The following is a 20,106-nucleotide window of genomic DNA, read 5'->3' as shown; positions in this document are numbered from 1 at the left end:
ATTTAATGAATATGCTTAACAGGTGTAGGGTCTCCTTTGGAAGTGATCGAAATGTTTTGGAACTAGATAAATGGTGATGGCTGCACAACATTGTGAGTTTATTATATGCCACCAAATTGTACAGTTTAAAATTGTTAATTTTATGTTATATGAATTGCACCTTGAAAAAATGCAAGTGGAGTTATGGTACCGCTACTGCAGAGGAGGCAGCATGACCTCAGCTGGGTCTCAGCTGAAGTTGGAGCCATGTCCCTCCCCCTGTTGTGGTAGAGAAGCTGGAGCTGCTTTTGGTTTGGGTGGTGTTCAGTAGCTACTTCACAGCCCTCTGGAGCTACTGTGGGGGAGTTTACAAAAGCTGGGCGGGACATGGTTGGGGGCAGTTAGTCAAACCCCCAAGCAGGCTGTGGAGCCGGCTCTGTGGTTGTGGACCACCCTGTGCTGGCTCTGTCACATGCTTGCTGCAGAGCTTAGGGCAAAATATCCCAAACCTTGAGAGACTCAGCTCCTACAGCCAGGTAAGTAGTGTGAGTCTGTCAGTCTGAGGTCTCCATAGAGTTTCTCTTCACCAAATTTTTACCTCATTTCATCCATCTTAAGACCCAGCTCTTGACATTTTATCATCTGAAATCCAGAAGTCATAACAGTCCATGCTGTGTACTCTTACTGCAGCCTACACGTGTCTTTTGGGGAAAAAATACTAGCTTCCAGTCAGTGAAATTGGTGTTAAAATGTGTAGTCATGTGTTAATTGATGTCTTTCTCCTCCCTCCTCATGGTGAGGTTCCATAAGGGGTGCTCCATAAATGTTGGCTGAATAAATGAGTAAACAAAATAATACCTTTTTTTTTTTTTTAAGTGAACCTTGGCACTACCACTTGATGGCCGTTTGACACAGGAAAGGCCATGTAACCCATTTAAGTTTCGGATCCGTAGTTCGCTAAATGTCTGTAATAACAACAGTGTCCTGCGGGGTGCGAGGCTGGAAAGAGGAACTGCCCACAGAGGCCTAAAGGACTTGTTCCAGGGGCGCCTGAGTGGCTCAGTGGGTTAAAGCCTCAGCCTTCGGCTCAGGTCATGATCTCAGGGTCCTGGGATCAAACCCCGCATCGAGCTCTCTGCTGGGCGGGGAACCTGCCCCCCCCCCCCCCCGCCTCTCTTCCTACTTGTGATCTCTGTCAAATAGATAAGTGAGATCTTAAAAAAAAAAGGGGGGGGGGGACTTGTTCCAGAAGATTACAGCCCAATAATAAAAAGGCAGAAACAGTGTTGATTTTTTTTCCTTTTATAACAATGTATAAATGGAAATACAAATGGAAATTTAGGGGGAGAATTAGGCAGATTTATCTGAAGCAGTCTACAGTTTAAAAAGCTTTATTTGATAAATGCCAATTAAAGCCAGCAAGGGTGGGGTGGGGTAATTCACTTTGGTTGATTGAAGATCAGACCATTTTTGAGGTGTCTTTAGATCTCAATCATTCTTGAAGTCCTGGCTGTCTGCAGATGGCAGAAAGAAAAAACACATTAGAAACTAGAAATGTGCGACCTATCCCTCCTTCCCCTCTTGGTCTCCCCCATCCGGTATTCCGACGCTTACGAGCAAGGTTCTCAGCCGGCTTCGCTGGCCTCTAATCCAGGTCGACCACCTCTCAGCACAGGTCTGTCCATGAAGGCTGGACCTTGCCAGCCGCCCGCCTCCCCAGCCCGGCCGATAACGCATCGCGTCCACTGCGCGGCTGGCGAAGCTCGCTGAGCTCCGGGCCCGCCAGGCGAGGGCAGGCAGGGCGCGGCCACGCGGGGCCGGCGGGTTTGCGATAGGGAAACCCAGGTATATAAGGCGTGCTGAGGGCATGCCACACACAGTGCCAGGCGCCGGCCATGAAAATGCCGCCTGGCTTTGCGCCTATGGGCAGGCGTCTCTACCACCTGGCGCGGAGCGACTCAGCGACACGCGTAAGCTGGGGGCCCCTGAGGAGCCCGAGCGGCCGGGCAGTATAGGAACATTGGGCTCCAGTCCTGTCGTCTTTCCCCCCAGGGTCCTCCGCCCGAACCCGCTAATGGCTTTCTAAAGTTTCTCAAACAAAATCCAGGTTTGGACCCAACATCCTTTCTTTGACTTTCCTCTCTGATGGCGCTGCGTGCACGCTCCAGCCCTCCTTTCTGTCCTCCCACACCGCCAGGCTTTGCCCTTGAGAGTGTGTAGGCTTCCAGTATCGAATCTCTTTTTCATCAGTCAGGCTCTCTGACACTCTGAGCCCCTCTTCCAGATCAGACTTCACGCGTATCCGTCACATTGGTCTTAACAAACTAAATCTCTGAAAATACGTTTATTGCTTAAAGTAGGTTTCCCAGAATGTAAGCTCTATGAGGGCAGGACTCCTGTTTTGTCTCATTTACTTTAAGTAAATGGATAAAGAGGAGGAAGGAGGGAGGGAGGGGAGAGTAGGAAGAAAGGAGTGGACGGACTTGTGTGCTTGGGTCAGAGCTCCTAGTTTTGCTTATAAAGGGTTGCTCTCTCTGCCTACCGCCCAGTTAGTCCTCCAATCCTTCTTGGCTCTTCAGCTCCTCCCCTTCTTGCTCCGCGCAACCGGCGCTATGATTGGTCCTTGCCCTGCGCTGTGTTCCGACGCGAACTGCGGTTGGTGGAGAGGGAGGGTGGGCAGGCCAAAGGAGATCGAACTTCCCACGCCGAAAGCGCAAAACTTGCTGCATCTCTGGTCTAGGGTTCAGAGCGAGCTTCTCCCCTGTGAATTCTCAGGCCCCACTAAGGCCCAGAGGGTCTAGTGCCCCAGTTCTGAGCCCAAATGGGATAGATCTTGGAATCTTCAAAGTCACGGTTTACCTTAAATATCATGTTAATTTCACATATATAAAATAGTTCTCCTTTCAGAAAAAATCAGTAAAGTTGGTATTTCGGGCAAGTAGGACTGGAGGTGGAGAAGGGGTGCCGCAAGAGAAGAAGGCGGCTTTGTGGTTGTAGAAGGAGAAGGCAAAGAGGATCACATGGCCATCTCCCTTTCTCAGCGATCTCTCTCGAAGAGAGGATAAAGCTTAAGAGAGAGTCTCTTGTTTCTCAGAGAATGTAGCAAATCCCCGTGTACAGACTGCCAGGGTTGGAGAGGACTCTGTCCCTTGGGCAGCTCTGGAAAACACCACCGCATAGAGTAGAGGGTCAGATTTAGTCAAATTTTGCAGTAGAGTTGGGGGAGATGGATTTCTGCCTGACGATGCCACGTGCAAATGCTTGTGGGGTTGGTCCAGCTATCTGGGTATGCTAATGTGGAAACCGAGGGTAGCTGAATGGATGCTGCTGCCTGCTAATTTGGAGGAAGAGGGGCCACTAGACCCTAGCCTCCTGAGTCGTCAATATTACACAGTCTAGGGCTTGAGCTCGGGAGACAGTGAGTGTTTGCGGGAATAGGGGCACGGTTTGTGGGATAGGCTTAAACTTGTGGAAATCCATCTAGGCTATTTCCTGTCCGCAGCCCAAGCGACGCAGTCCATTGGGACAGTGGAATTGTCTTACAAGGTGGCAGCGTGAGAGCTGAGGCGAGACCCAAGACCTTGCTCTCCCGAAGCCAAGTTCTTTTCTGAAAAAGAAGTATGCAGTGGGCTGCAGAAGCTCTCCGAGTTTCAACTCTTAAATCTGCCACCTCACCTGCAGGACCTTCCGCAACCTCTGAATGGGAGTGGCTACCACCTTCGGTGGCCCCCGAGGCTGCGCCCAGGTACTGGGCGACAGCGTGGTGGCCCCGCTCCTCAGCCAGGTCCACGGGCAGGCGGCCCCAGGCATCGCGCACGTCCAGCCGCGCCCCGGCTCGGTGCAACACGACGAGCGTGTCCAGGAAGCCCTCCCGGGCCGCGTCGTGCACAGGTCGGGTGAGAGTGACGGGGTCCGCGCAGTTGGGATCGGCGCCGTGGAGCAGCAGCAGCTCGGCCACGCGGGTGCTGCCCATCATCATGACCTGCCAGAGAGAGGCAGAGTGGTCAGGGCAGGGACGGGTGGCAGGGGCAAGAAAAAAGAAGCTAGGGTGCCTGGGTGGCTCAGTGGGTTAAGCCTCTGCCTTCCGCCCAGGTCCTGATCTCAGGGTCCAGGAATCAAGACCCGCATGGGGCTCTCTGCTCAGCAGGGAGCCTGCTTCCCCCCGCCTCTCTGCCTGCTGCTCTGCTTACTTGTGATCTCTATCAAATAAATAAATAAAATCTTAAAAAAAAAAAAAAAGAATAAAGAAGCTATTTGTGAAGCCTCCACGCTGTGCAGATGCCCAGTACAAGCCACAGGTATCTAGTTACTCTATTTGCTTTCAGTTACCAGCTCCCTTAGCCAGTTCTACTGATTCCATTTTTCTCTACACACTGAATTCCATTATATCCTCCAAACTTTTGTGGAGTTCCAGCCACACACACAACATTGTCAGAGTCAAAAACAATAACAAAAGGGTGAAAGACAAACTGGCTTCTAAGCCTAACCTCCTCTTTCATTTTGATTTCCCCTCTCATTTTGATACAAAATTATGTAAGGCCCAGAGATTTTATATGGTTTTCTGCTGTATATCCAAGCCCAGAACATGGTAAATGTTAAAAAGTGAAAATGAAAACAACAACAGACCTTTAAATTCTTATAAAATTTTTAATTTACACTTAGCTTCCCAAAACGTTGAATTCTGACCAGCCCCCAAATTCCTTCTTGTGGTAAGCTAAATGATGCTCCCAAAAAAGTCTACTAACTCACACTTGAAAGCTGTGACTATATTACCTTACATGGGAAAAGAGACTTGGCAGGTGTAATTAAATTAAGTATTTTGAAGAAGATTAATGTGAATTGTCAGGATGCGCCCAATGTAATCATAAGTTTCCTTATAAGAAGGTTACAGAAAAAAGAACTAAGAATGGAGGTCAGAGAGAAGATGCAGGGGCCATGAGCCAAGGAATGCTGATGGTCACCAGAAGTTGGAAAAGACAGGGAAACAGATTTCCCTCTAGAACTTCAAAGAAAAAAAAATGCAGCCCTATGGATCCATTTTAGACTATTGACCTCCAGAACTATAAGATGATAAATTTATGTTGGTTTGAGACACGAAAGTTGTGGTAATTTGTTACAGCAGAAATAGGAAACTAAGAAACTTCCCAAGTTTAACTCAGATCAAACAGGAGGTGCTCCCCTCATTTTGTTCATAAATCATCTTTGAAACAAAGTCATTACCAAAGGGGAATTTTTAAATAGTATCCACAATCACAGCAACCTTAAGATTTGAGTGTTGCATGGTGGATAGTAAAGACAATTCTTTTTAGGTCAACCATTATTAGATATTAGCTAGACAACAGTGACTGTATAAAGAAAAATTCCTTATTTTTAACTACATTCTACATTAAACATGAATTATTTAATTTCTCTAAACCAAGGAAACATTAAGTTATACTATAGTGGTTGATTCTTGTCCTGGAGAAAGTGAAACTGATTTAATTTTCAAAAAGATAGAAAATATAAGTGAACCAAATTACAGCTACAAAAATAAAAACTTGCAGTGGTTTAGAACAATTCAGTGTTTTAAAAGAAAAACTTAGCCCATTACTTATTTATGCAAGACTTCTAATAGATTACAGTGTCAGTTTCTAGAACAAAGGGACCACACCCAAGGATGCCATAATCTTGGGCGCTGTAAGGCAAGTGCCAGAGTTAGAAAACTCATGTCTAAAACCTCTACTTAGAAGTCAACCTCATGTCTATGTATAATGCAGATGAAAATATGATAGATGAAACATTTTTTGAATCCAATGAAATATGTCATCATTTAACTGATTTTACAGGTTTTCATTATATTTTTGCAGTATTGAAGTATGAAAGGAAACCTAACATTTAAATATTTTAATAGCAATCCAAAGCAAAAAGAAAAAAATCAATCAAATGAGTTTTTGTAGAGTGCTTAAATCCATTTGGTAAGATATTAACCTTTATTAAAATTTTCTATGAACTAATTAGTTTTATATTAAACACAAGTTTGGTTAGGATTCTAAACCAAAATCATGACCCCTTTTCTCTATGTTCTTATCTTCCCTAGTTTAAAAAAAAATTTGTTAAAACTAATTATCCAATTCTCTTTTTTTTTTCTTTTTGATTTAAACACATGAAGTCTCTTCTAACATATTCCAGAACTTCAAGGTTAAACTCACAGTCACCAAGCAAAATTTTAGGGAAATTAGGAATCATGCATGCATACTTTTTAAAGGACTCATGCTTTTCTTCTACCATCACACGATCTCTCTCCTCTCAAAATCTTTTCACACTTTAAATCCCAAATAATCTCAGACTTTAAGGCATTTTGGTTTTATTTTTATATCTGTATTTTAAAGTATAAAATTTATCCTGTGTAGCATAGTTTCAGGAAAGGGAAGATTGACTTGTGAAGTTGCAGGTACAGTTACTTTCCTTTGTCTTGTTATGCTGGAATGTGTGCAGTAAGCCTTTGTTTCACATACATTTAATTTTTCAGAATCAGAAATCACTATCGACACTGGGAATAAAACTAGGGTTGTGATTGCCAAGAAGAAATCGTTTTTTTAGCCTGGATTTAGAAAGTTAGTGACGGCAAACAACCACCACAAATAATAAACACCCCCCCCCACCTCCACTCCTACACACAACTGAAGTGAGGAGGGGAGAAACGACATTTTTGAACGGTGAGGAATTGAAAACTCTGTCCCAAATAAGTCAATCTATAGCAAGAAAGTAAAAAATAAGAAAAATAATAGGAGATACCTTCAAAATAGTAACTAAGTTGACATTATTTCAGGCAAGATCACACAAATGTTTTTCTTCATATATATGTGTTACCAAAATTCTTAGAACAAGCATGTATTTTCCTTACTCGGTTAAAGTAAAAATAAACACAATAATATATAGTTGCTTCTGGATAATTTCAACTGATATTTATTCAATTTACACGGCAGAAGGTTTCCATTGCAATCCCCCCCACACACCCCCCCCCCACCACCACCAAAGGCAGATGATCATCTCCCTTCGGGGATCTTTGAGTTCCGGGCTAGTGGGTCAAACAAACCTTCCATTCTTTAAAATCTTGCTTTTTGCCGCAAACTTTCGCAACCGTGTATCAGATAAAGAACATACCTCGGACTGTATTAACACGAGTAGGTTCACCGCCCCCCCCATCTCCATACCACTCTAGGAATCTTCACCCCACGTGCCTCCTCGTTTTGCTCTGTGGCTTCCTAAGCCCCCAGGACGTGGACACGGGGAGGTCTCGGCTCCAAAGTCCACCTGAGAACTCACCAAGAAGTCTCCCCTTCACCGAGAATGGAAACGCCGGCCTGGTTCCCACTCTCTTACAAACCTTGCGCTCCAAAGTCGCCCACCGTTCCCCCTCCTCCGGCAGGGCGGCTGGCTCACCCACCTGAATCGGCCTCCGACCTTGCCGGTTCAGCGCGTTGGGCTGCACCCCAGCCGCGAGCAGCGCCCGCACCTCGTCAGCCCGGCCCCGGGCTGCGGCGGTGGCTAGCCTGTCTGCCGAGGGCTCCATGCGGCTCCCCAGCGCTGGCCCCCCCTGGCTGGCTCCCTCCCTCCTCCCCTCCCCTCCGCCGCACTCGGGCGCCAGTGGCCCGCCCCAGCCTCGCGTGACCAGCCCGCCCCTCCTCTCTCCACCTCCGGGACCGGCGGAAGCCACCCCCAGACTCTTGCCCCCTGGAGGAGTCCTGCGGGAGTCTTCCCACCCGGAGAGCGCCGTTCTGCTTCCCCGAGGCGGCGCCCTTCGCTCGGAACTCGCTGTGAACGTGAAGCCCGCCCCGCCGCCCGAAGTCGCCCCACGCGGGGCCTCTGCTGTCCGGGCTTGCCCGGGAGGCTGGCGCCGGGAGCGTGACAAGGCCGTTGGGGGAGGGCGCCCGGGACCCGCCGCCGCCGCCCCCACCCCGCGGCCCCCGCCCGCGTCGCCAGCCCTCCTCCCGGCGCTGTGCTCCCCCTGCCCCCAGCTGAGACTCGCTCGTGGTCTCAGAGCGAGTTCAGTGGGTTAAGGCGACTTTGCTCTCCTGTTTCCTTCCTCCCCTGCACAACCTCTCGCATTTGAAAGCCGCGCAGGATTCCTAACCGCTTATTTCCAACCAGGGTGTTTGATGTCGTAGGCGAAGCATTGCTTCCTCTTTTCATCAGGAGAAACAGCAAACTCCTGGTGATCAGGGCCCTGCCGTGTCACTGTGAGGCTTCCCTACTCTTAGACAACTGTCCCCCTTCTACCGTTCCAACACCTGGGTTCACATGCTGAGTCCACCATGCTAAAAATCCTTGCTCAAACATTCATTTGGGGGAGTTTGCCCACCTGCCAGCAGCCTGTCCTCACTACACACACCCCCCCACACACCCACACACCCTGTGAAACGGATGACGAAGGCGAAGGTTTCCCAAACTTGTGCAATGCCCAGTACTAGTGCTTTGTACAGGGGCTGGTTCAGAGAAGATGAGGTCTGTTTTAACAGAGATGATGGAGATTTCTGCCAACAAGCAGATAGGAAGCTGGCGAGAGAGTTATTGGGCTGACAGACTCCGCTCTTAATAAATAATTACTCCTAGACAAGAAAAAAGGTGCTCAGAGCTCTAGAAACAGAGTTGCTTAGTGAGTCAGAGTCTCTCACATTCACCTCGTGTCCAGAGCCTCCCGGGAGAACAGCGGAAAGGCGCGCTCCCCCATTGGAAAGACTCCCGCTCCTTTCCCGCACCCCCCCAACCCCAACCATCTTTTTTTCCTACTGGAAAAAGCTCACAGTTATCTTAGTTATTAAATGGGAGGCTACGAATCGTCCCTACTTCATCGGGCTGTTGTGAGTTTTAAATGAATTGATGAACATCTTTAGAACAGCGTGGCACATCTTAAGCTAATACCTTAGCTCTTAAATTTTATATTTTGAGGATTCTCTTATAGTCTTGCTGTGAGGCACAGAGAATAAAATGCTTTGGATAGAATTATGAATATTATATGAAAGGGAAGGCCAAGAAGACCCTAATCACTGAAAAGATAAAGGACACCCTCCACTGCCCTCATATTTAATGAAAAGTTCAACAGAACTAAGAGCAAAAGAAAATCCAGCATGGTTCTAATTTTACCTGTGGTTATTACTTTTTCCTGTGGCTAATATATTTTTAAATATATATTATTTTTAAAAATTGGATCGCTCAGGCTTTGCTGATGCCTTAAAGCACACACTTAATCTTTACTAGATAACACAGCCTACTCAAAATTTATGTTTCAATCCCTGGTTGACTTCTCTTCAAGCCCCCAAAACACTTTCAGTTGCTGTTAGTTCAAGCAAAACATGGAGTTTTAAAATGATACCCACTGGAGAACCTGGGTGGCTCGGTCAATTAAGTGTCTGCCCTCAGCTCAGGTCATGATCCCAGGGTCCTGGGATAGAGCCCCAAGTCCAGTCGGGCTTCCTGCTCAGTGGGGAGTCTGCCTCTCCCTCTGCCCCTCACCCTGCTTGCTTGTGCTCTCTCTTTCAAATAAATAAATAAAACCTTTAAAAAAATAAAATGAGGGGCGCCTGGGTGGCTCAGTGGGTTAAAGCCTCTGCCTTCAGCTCAGGTCATGATCTCAAGGTCCGGAGATCAAGCCCGGCATCAGGCTGTCTGCTCAGCAGGGAGCCTGCATCGTCCTCTCTCTCTGCTTGCCTCTCAGCCTACTTGTGATCTCTGTCTGTCAAATAAATAAATAAATCTTTAAAAATAAATAAATAAATAAAATGATGCCACTTAAGGGACATCTGGCTGCCTCTGTCGGTAGAGAATATGATTGTTGATTGTTAGCTTATGAGTTTGAGCCCCATTGGGCTTAGAGATTACTTTAAAAAAAATTAAATGATGCCAGTTAAAACACTTATGGGATGTAAAATCTGTTCTAAAAATATGAATTGTTGTACTTTCTACATTTTCTTCCAGACACCTCCCAGTAATCTGGGCAACAATGGTATGGGAAATTCAAACTGTGGTTGAGAACATAAAATTCTTTAACATAGCTTAAGGTATGGTATGACAGGGAAGGGGGAAATAGTGGTTGTGGTATTGGGAAGGAGGGAACAGATTTCCCTTATAATGTGTCTGGCTTTAAGACCCATATCAGTATTAGTTTCCATCACTAAAATAATGGCTCTTAATCTTGGAGCAGGGGGAGTAGGTTTTTGATAATCTGTTGAAAGCTATACACCGTCTCCTCAAAAAATAAAGTGTGCCATAATTTTTTAAACTAGTGTGTTCAGTTGCATATGTATTTTTAAAAAGATTTATATGTTTATTTTAGAGAGAAAGAGCTCCTTCCAGCACAGGCAAGCAAAGGGTGAGGTGGGGCACAGGGAGAGGGAGAGAGAGGATCTCAAGCAGTTTCCTTGTTGAGCTGAGGAGAGATGTGCTTGATCTCATGACCCTGAGATCATGATTTGAGCTGAAATCAAGAGTCAGATGCTGAACTGACTGAGCCACAGAGGCAACCCTATCTGCACATGTATTTCTGAATATAACTTTCAGGGAATTCAGAAGTTCTTCTAAAACTCACCTATTGATTCCTATTTGAGAACTCATTAAACTCTTATGCAATATATTTACTGTTGTTGAAGGAAATGCATGAGGGAACCAAATAGAACCACCCTTGGATGAATTATATACAGACATGGAGGCTGACTTTTTTCAACAACAGGCTTTAGACAGGTATATCCTAGCTCTGACACCTGCAGTAGAGCTCCCAGAAGGTTATGGCATCCTTGGGTGTGGCCCCTTGGTTCTAGAAATTGATCCCATACTGCATTAGAAATCTTGTGTAAATAAGTTGATAATAGTAGTGTAAAACTCCTTGGTTTTTCTTTTAGAGAACCTACCATACTCCCAACTTACTCTTCCATATCAGCTCAGACCTGAGGGCCAGTACCTTAGAAGAAATAAAATATAAATCCCAGGATCCTGGTACTGGTTTTTTCAGCCTCAGATTGCCCGGGATTCATAATATATTTCACAGGTTGATTAAATGAGATGATGAAGCCAAAGAGCTTTATGAATCCTAAACTTTGTTCCATATTATCATTCCCAAACTTAATTTTACTCCTCCTTGAGAATGTCATGGCCTTATTTAGGTTTGTGCTCCCTTGGCAGTTTTGCAAATCTATGCTATGAATTTTTAACTTAGTTCAATTTTGATCTGTTTTTTTAAGAAAAAGTGTAACACTCGTTCATTCATTCAACAAACTCAGAGGCTAAGGGTGGGGCGTGGTGGCAGTGGGGTGTTAAACATATGGGTTCTAGAGTAGGGCTGCTTGAGTTCAAAGCTGTACTTTTCATTTAAGGCTCTATAACTTTGAACAAAGATATTGCATCTAGGTTTGTTTTCCCATCCGTATACATGAGATAATAATAGTACTTGCTTCAAACAGTTGTTGTAGGTATTAAATTGGCATTACATGTAATGTGTGTTGAAGAGCAAAGGGAAGCAGAGGATGACACAAGAAAATGAAAAGGGAACCAAACTTCTGATGGCTTGGGCAGAGGCTGCATGGATGCTGAAAGCAGACCCAAGCCTTGGAGAGAGGCCTAGGAGTATGAAGACAATAAAAGGAGAAGAAAGATGTTCCAAGCAGAGGTGAGAGCATGTGAAAAGGCATAAAATTTGGGACCACTGAAAATCATTCACTGGGATATGGCAAGAAGCTAGAGATATAAACTCATGGAAAAAGAGCCTTTCAAAGGAGCCTGGGAAGGGCAGCTCAGATTGTCAGAAGGAAAACCAGGGATGTATGGGATGGCAAAGAAGTGGGGACACTATGTGGACTGCTTTCCCCCAGCTTAGCCTTGATAGTTCATAGCAATATAGTGTGATGGGAGGTAGGTGGAAGGGTGGAGAGAAGCACTCACAAGGAAAGGTGCCAGGTGAAGAGAAGGACAGCTAGAAGGACTCAGGAAAGATACGGTGTTTCTGAGGACCCCAGGTCCCTAAAAAGGCAAGAAGAAAAGGAATACAAGGCACAGGGAGTGGTCATACATTTGGACACAGAAGATATAGCTAGATTTGAGAAAGGAGAAAAGGTCAGGGCAGGGAGGAAGTTGAAGCACTTCCTTTCATGAACGAAGAGGCTGGCTTGTTTGCAGTGAGGATAAGACGGTGGGTTAGGAAGTGAGAGTAAATGGCATATCTTTGTCAGGGCTAGTATCCAAAAATATAAAGAACTTAGCAAATGCAATTACCCCCCAACAAAAAAACAAATAATCCACTTAAAAAATGGGCAGAAGACATGAATAGCCCTTTCTCCAAAGAAGACGTATGGATGGCCAACAGACACATGAAAAGATGCTCAACATCATTCACCATCACGGAAATGCAAATCAAAACTACAATGAGATATCAGCTCACACCTGTCAGAATGACTAAAATTTTTTAAAAGATTTTATGTATTTGACAGAGAGAGCAGCAGAGGGCAAGAGAAGCAGACTCCCTGCTGAGCAGGGCCTGATGTGGGACTTGGTGCCAGGATCCCAGGATCATAACCTGAGCTGAAGGCAGATGCTTAACTGACTGAGCCACCCAGGCACCCCAAAATGGCTAAAATTAACACAAGAAACAACATGTATTGGTGAGGATGTGGAAAAAGGGGAACCCTCTTACACTGTTGGTGGGAATGCAAACTGGTGCAGCCGCTCTGGAAAACAGTATGGAGGTTCCTCAAAAAGTTAAAAATAGAGCTACCCTGGGGTGCCTGGGTGGCTCAGTTGGTTAAATGTCGGACTCTTGATTTCAGTTCAGGTCATGATCTCAGGGCTGTGAGATTGAACCCTGCATGGGGCTCCAGGGTCTGCTTTGAGATTCTCTCTCTCCCTCTGTCCCTTCCTCTCTAAAAAAAGAAAGAAAGAAAGAAGGAAAGAAAGAAAGAGAGGAAAGAAAAGAAAGAATGAATTACCCTTTGATCCAGCAATCATACTACTAGGTATTTATCCAAAGAATACAAAATTCTAATTCAAAGGGGTACATGTACCCTGATGTTTACAGTGGTGTTATCTGCAAAAGCCAATTATGGAAAGAGGCCAAGTGTCCAGCAACTGATGAATGGATAAAGAAGACACACAGACACATACACTGGAATATTACTCAGCCATCAAAAAGAATGAAATCTTGGCATTTGTAATGATGTGGATGGAATTTGAGAGTATTACACTAAGGGAAATAAGTTGGTCTGAGAAAGACAAATATCATATATTTCACTCATATGTGGAATTTAAGAAACAAAAAAAATGAAAAATGATCTTAGGGGAAATAAAAGAGAGTCAAACCAAGAGAAACAGACTCTTAAGTATAGAGAACAAACTGATGGTTACCAGGGGGAGGGCGGTGGGGGATGGATGAAACGGGTGATGGGGATTAAGGAGGGCAGTTGTTATGGGCACCAGGTATTGTATGTAAGCAATCATACGATCACTAAATGTACACGCGAAACTAATATTAATATTAGTGAATAGCTAAGATGTACACCTGCAACTAATATTACACTGTATGTTAACTAACTGGAACTTAAATGAAAATTACGTTTAAAAAAGGAAGTGAGAGTGGTGAAGATTTAGAATATCTGTGATGAGGAGAGAGGGATGGGCTGAGTAGGACTTAGAGAAATATTTCATTAGGCTAGAGAACCCAGCTGAGGGGGGAGATCATGACACAACAAGAGAACCTATTTTACTTAAAGAAAGACTCTCAATGGTGCTGCCCCAGTAACCCTACAAATCAAAGGATTTGGTGGAAAGGGTGGGGAAGTTTGGGAACACTGAAAATAATTCACTGAAACGGCCACGGTCGCCAAACTATGGAAAGAACCAAGATGCCCTTCAACAGATGAATGGATAAGGAAAATGTGGTCCATATACACTATGGAGTATTATGCTTCCATCAGAAAAGATGAATGCCCAACTTTTGTAGCAACATGGACGGGACTGGAAGAGATTATGCTGGGTGAAATAAGTCAAGCATAGAGAGTCAATTATCATATCATATGGTTTCACTTATTTGTGGAGCATAACAAATAGCATGGAGGACATGGGGAGTTAGAGAGGAGAAAGGAGTTGGGGTAAATTGGAAGGGGAGGTGAATCACGAGAGACTATGGACTCTAAAAAACAATCTGAGGGGTTTGAAGTGGCGGAGGGGTGGGAGGTTGGGGTACCAGGTGGTGGGTATTATAGAGGGCACGGATTGTATGGAGCACTGGGTGTGGTGAAAAAATAATGAATACTGTTATGCTGAAAATAAATTAATTAATTTTAAAAAAAGAAAATAATTCACTGGGATGTATGGGGAGAAGTTGGAAAATAAAATGGAAAAATAGCCTTCGGGGCATCTGGGTGGCTCAGTCATTAAGTGGCTCAGGTCATGGTCTCAGGGTCCAGGGATGGATCCCCGCATCAGGCTCCCTGCTAGTTGGGAAGCCTGCTTCTTCTCCCACTCCCACTCCCCCTGCTGGTGTTTCCTCTTTTGCTATGTCTCTCTGTCAAATAAATAAAATCTTTAAAAAAAAAAAAAAAAAAGCCTTCAGAGGAGCCTGGAAGGGGCTGCTCAGATTGTCATTCTAGATGTGACTATCACTTTAACACATCACCAGAAAGAGATTCAAAGATATTTGAGAAGGTAATATCTTGAAATTAGGTTCTGATTCTGACAAGGCATTGCAGGATTGGCAAGGTATGATATGCATTGTGTGCAAACATATAATATTACTTTATTTGGAAAATAAAAGTTGTTGGAGAAGTAGCTCTGAATTGAGACCAAGTGACAGTCCTGATGTACCTAGTGAACTGCTTTTTTGACTCTGAACTCCGAGACTATTTTTAGCTTCGATGTCCATATCTTTAAAATGAGATCTATCTTGCTCTATTCTTTGTACTTCTTGAGGTTATGATATCAAGGGAAACACACAAAAGCTGCGTTTAAAAGCACGAATCTCTTTACTATATTCAATATTAATATTGCCATTAAATGGTTGCCCAAAATACAGTTTGAGGTTAAAAATAAAATATACATAGATCATCTCTGGAAAGATATGGAAAAATCTGTTAACTGTGGGGGAAAGAAATGAGGAACTGGAATGGACCCGAGACTTTCTTTTTCACATTCTGCAACTTGTAATGCTTGAATTTTGTACTATGTGCATACATTAGCCATTCTAATTAATTAAATGAATATGATACATTTATTAGACAAGAGTTGCCTTTCTGAAAACCATCATTCATAACTTTGACAAAGAGTAACTGAAGACAGATACTGTATGTCAGGCGCTTGGCTTTAAGCTGGGGGTGCAAAAGAAGGGTCCTTAGTCAAGAGGGTGTATTGGTAACAACCATGAACATGTTTGCTTCTCTGGAGGGGGAAGGTGGTTTTGAAACGGGATGAGCTCTTGAGGGGAGTCTACCATCAAGATAGGGGAGAAGGAAAATGTACTCTGGTAACTGACACCTCAGACCTGTGGTACCAGAGAAAAGATGTTGTATTTCAGGTTCTGGAGAGGATCCCATTATTAAGGAGAGGTTCATAGGAAATAGATTATCAGAGCAAGGTAAGCTCCGTAAAAGACCTTCTGGACACAGCTGGGTTAAGTCTTTAGAGATGGGCTCTAGGATTGAATGCTGGGTGTGACAGGATTATTTGAAGACTGAGGCAATGGGAGAATAATGTCATGTGCCCCTTTAATTTAGAAGAAGTTAATAATGTAAGGAAAAGAGAGCCCAGGGCCTAGCTCTACCACCTATCACCTCGAGCAGGCCATACATTATACTGGCTTCAATATCCCCATTTACAAAGCAAGTATATTAATGACTGTGCCTCAAAAGATTACTGTTCAACCAAGAAACATGCTCCTTCCTTGAAGAACCCGTGCATAAGAATTCTGAGGTTTTAGTGTCCAATCTGGATATTTTAAATGGGAAGCAAGGCTTTCCTTACACAAAAAATGGTAAAGAATTAAAGACTAGGTTTTCCTTTATTTATTTTTCCACAAGAAGAAAAGGCACCATTAACATGAAAGCGACACCCCTGAGAAAACAGAGCAGACCTCCAACAAGTTTGTTGAAAAAAGGGGATCCAGGATGGATCTATGGAAGATCCAAGATGGAAGATGTTTCCTTCTCCCTTGTAATATTCTCTAATTGAATTCAATATAGCACAACTACTGAATATTTGCTCTAAGTAAGGCATTCTTTTAGGGACTCCATTCACTCAGAATTACTATAATTTTTCTCTTTTTGCTCAGACAGGACTTTGGCAAGGAACACGAAACTCAAAATGACTTCACTTATAATGAACTTGATGCATAATTATAGGTAAGTCACAATTTTTCAACTTTAGTTTCCAAAGTATTAGCTGGGTATAGAATCTGCATTATCTGTCATCTTCCCAAGATCATTTTGAGGACGGCTTAGAGGTGTAGTAAATGTTATATAACAGATGTCTTTTCCCAATTGTGTGCAAAACAAATGTGACTTTAAATCCATGTAGGGAGTTAACTGTTAAAAGAATCTATAGAGTGGATTCTTATGAAATGAGGAATCTTTGCAGCTCATGAAGACAATCATTCCAGAATTCAGCTGTTTTATAAATGTCTGCTTTTGCATATTGAGAAGTTTCTGAAGTGAATTACTTATATCTATCTGTTGCTATTTGGCCAATTAAGAAAACTAAAACATTAACATAGTTTGTGTGTATATGTACATCTATCTATCTATACTATGTATTTGTGTGTATAATTTGTTTACTTGCACAGATTTTGAGAATTAGCCTCATCTTGAGGAATAAAATAAGTAATAAGGCATATAATTAAGAGAAATAGGGACAATAGGAAATTCATTCAAAATTGCCAAGAAAATCACAATGGCTACCATTTATTGAACTCCAACTATGTGACAAGCATTAAACAGCTTTAAATATATCAATTCTAATCCCAAAACTGTCCTGTGGGATAGAGGGTATTATCCCTCCTTCATAGATCAGAAAAGAAAAGCCCAGGGGCACCTGGGTGGCTCAGTGGATTGAGCTTCTACCTTTGGCTCAGGTCATGATCTCAGGGTCCTGGGATGGAGCCTTGCATCGGGGCTCTCTGCTTGGCAGGGAGCCTGCTTCCCCCTCTCTCTCTGCCTGCCTATTTGTAATCTCTCTGTGTGTCAAATAAATAAATAAAATCTTAAAAAAAAAAAAAAAGCCCAGAGTGCTTAAGGAACAATGCACAAGGAGATAGAATTCGAACTCAAGGTCAGCAGTTGTGTCTGAGTGGTCCACACTCTTCCTGGTGTGTCTCCCTGTTGATTGATTTGTAGAGTATGGGGTGGGCAACTAAGCAATGTTTTCTTTTCTTTGAGAATTTTGCACACCAGCAGGTGGCAAATCCTGGACTGAGGTGACAGGATCTCCATTTCAGGAACTACTGTGTTTCTGAGTGATGTATTGGTGGTTAATAATATATATAATGATAGAAATTTGGACTTTCATGTCCTTTCAAAGTCACTTCATGATTTTTATATAATTTTTTCCTGATTATAGTTCCCATGTATCAAAAATTTTAAAGGAATGAGATAAATAAAGAAAATGAAAAATTACACTGCACAGAAGCAATGACTTAAAATTTTGAAATATTTTCTTTTTTTCCTTGATTAGTTCTTGCAGATATAGTATAATTCTGAAATAAGCTTTTCCTCTCACCTATCATTAGAACATTTCCCTAAATTCTCTTAAAATATCACTTCATAAACACTACTTTTAACAGTTGCAACACATTCTATTGAGATAATATTATAGTTTACTTAGTGATATCAGATATTTTAGGGGTTTCTAATTGCTACAATAAAGAGTATTGCAGTTTTTCCAAAAGTATAAGAGCTCTTGCCACATATTGCAAATTTGCTTTTCAAAAAGTTACCCCCTTGATTTATAAATAAGAAAATGGAAGGGTGGTACATTACCATTGTTGCACAGTTAATAAATATTAGTTGCAGGTCTTGAAATTAATCCTCTCTCCATAATTCTTCTGTGGCTACAGCTACTTACTCTGACTTGGACAGACATGGTTGGTGAGAATGTCCAACATATCCTTAATTGTCTTGGAAGTGAACACAAATGAAGCATGGTAATGAGACAATCTGTCTCAATGCCCTCATAGACCTGACCTTTCCTTTACTAGCTCTGTGGGCTTGAACAATTATGGAAACTTTTTTAAAATTTAAGTTCAGTTAATAAACATATAATGTATTAGTAGTTTCAGAGGTAGAGTTCAGTGATTCATCAGTTGTATATAACACCCAATGCTCATTATATCATGAGATTCTATCTTCCCACCTCTCAAAAGGGGGGAAAACAAAGCTTACCTCATAGGGTATTATATTATATCATAATACAATATATTACATTATATATTATATAAATCTATTTTATAGATTTATAGAATAAATCTATATTATATTATATATAAATCTATTATAAAGAATAAAGAATGTCAGATATATAAAAATCTAAGCATACAGTAGACTCTTACTAAATAGAACCTCCTTTCTTGGACACTAGATGACATTTACTATCTCATGTTACTGATTTAGGCCATCAAAGTCAATTTCTTCTGGGGTATTTCTGTCGTGGTTACTACACATTCTGGTGGGTACCTGTGGTTTGAACAAGCCAACTCCCTTCCACAAGGGATGATTAATTTTGTCTTCTTTGAATTCTAACCCCCTGAGAACAGAGCTGTGTTAAAACAAAACTTGCACAAAACCTTCATTAAATCATGGGAAGTAACAACAAAGTGTGTGAGTGTTCAGTGCTTTCCTTTCACTCACTACCACCCACTGGCACTCCTTGGTGTGCAGGTCCAAGACCAGGTACAGTGGGAACAATACAGGCAAAACAGAGGGATATGAAGTTTCCTTCTCTAAACCTCTGTTCCTAACCCCCCTCTTTTTCCTACTGATGGGATAGATTTTCTCCTTTCAAACACATGTTGCTCTCTTAGTTGCTAAGCTTGGACACATATACTACTCTATTTTTGCTTATGCTGCTGATGTTATGGATGTGCTATTAGAAAGCAAAGAAACTATTTAAACTCACAGAGAAATAATATTGTATTAAATTTTTCACTCTTGGGGGTGGGAGTTGATTGTTCATGGTTGATTGGGTTTAACAGTGACTTCGGATATTCTAATTTCAGGGGGAATCATCTAAGTTGAAGCTTTCTTCTTCAAATGGAGAACTGGTTGCCCTCTTTAAGAGTAGCCTGATTTCTTGGGGGATCTATAGTCCTACTGTTATGTTCAAACATTTTTTTTTTCTTTCCCTGGATTTCTGAAGCCAAAATGTCACCTGATATTATAAAAGATTATAAGAAATAATTTTTGTTTGGGGGATCACTCTTCCTCAAGTGACATTCTTCACCTGATATGTGATTAAAGCCCTTTAGGAGGAATTAACCTCATAATGCATATATATGAATTCTGAGTAAATCAAGAAATGATTCCTATTCATGTTTAGCACCTTTTACTTACAGATGTAACATCTCCACTCACATTCTCCTTTGAGTCTTTGGGTTAAAAGTACAGCCTTACATTTTTCTTTCTTATGGGTGAGATGATAACCTCTAAACTCCATTTTTAAAATGGCAATGAGGAGTGCCTGGGTGGCTTAGTTGCTTAAGCGTCTGCCTTCAGCTCAATGATCTCAGGGTCCTGCAATGATCTCAGTCCCGCATCTGGCGCTCTGCTCAGTGGGGAGCCCGCTTCTCCTTCTCCTTCTGCTGCTCTGCCTGTTTGTGTCTCTTGCTCTCTCTGTCAAATAAATAAATAAAATCTTTTAAAAAATAAAACAAAATAAATAAATTGGTAATGACAACATAATACATTTTATGTTACTTTGCCCCAATTTTATACACCTAAGTCAATTTTGCCTTAAGGAAGTTAACATAATATATTTAACTTTTTTGTTATCCTTCTAAATTTAAATAACTGCATGCCACCTTCCAAGGCAGAGATGCTGAAGGTTCTGAGGATGACTTTAATGTTTCTATTCCTCTTTCCTTGTATTCTCTTTCTCTCTCACACACAGAATTCTTTATACTATTTT

General features: G+C 42.6%; 1 protein-coding gene across 6 annotated transcripts in view; it reads right to left on the bottom strand.

The window, feature by feature from the left end:
- Positions 1-1,278: 1,278 nt before the first annotated feature.
- The window catches only part of LOC116571071 (cyclin-dependent kinase inhibitor 2A-like), a 40,474-nt gene continuing 21,646 nt past the window's right edge, over positions 1,279-20,106 (bottom strand). For 3 of the 6 annotated variants that reach the window (XM_032308793.1, XM_032308795.1, XM_032308794.1), the window contains exons 2-3: positions 3,655-3,961; positions 1,279-1,493 (exon numbers count right to left, since the gene is read on the bottom strand). In XM_032308793.1, coding sequence (XP_032164684.1) covers positions 1,468-1,493; positions 3,655-3,961 — 333 coding nt within the window. In that variant the 3' untranslated portion in view covers positions 1,279-1,467. Of the gene's footprint in view, positions 1,494-3,654; positions 3,962-7,284; positions 7,365-7,405; positions 7,683-20,106 lie in introns of those variants that run through there. The other 3 variants (XM_032308798.1, XM_032308797.1, XM_032308792.1) reach the window with 3 other exon arrangements.

This window comes from Mustela erminea, chromosome 12, assembly GCF_009829155.1.
Source record: "Mustela erminea isolate mMusErm1 chromosome 12, mMusErm1.Pri, whole genome shotgun sequence".
Taxonomy (NCBI): Eukaryota; Metazoa; Chordata; class Mammalia; order Carnivora; family Mustelidae; genus Mustela; species Mustela erminea.
The sequence above is the reverse complement of the archived record's forward strand: the minus strand, read 5'-3'. Positions and strand labels throughout refer to the sequence as shown.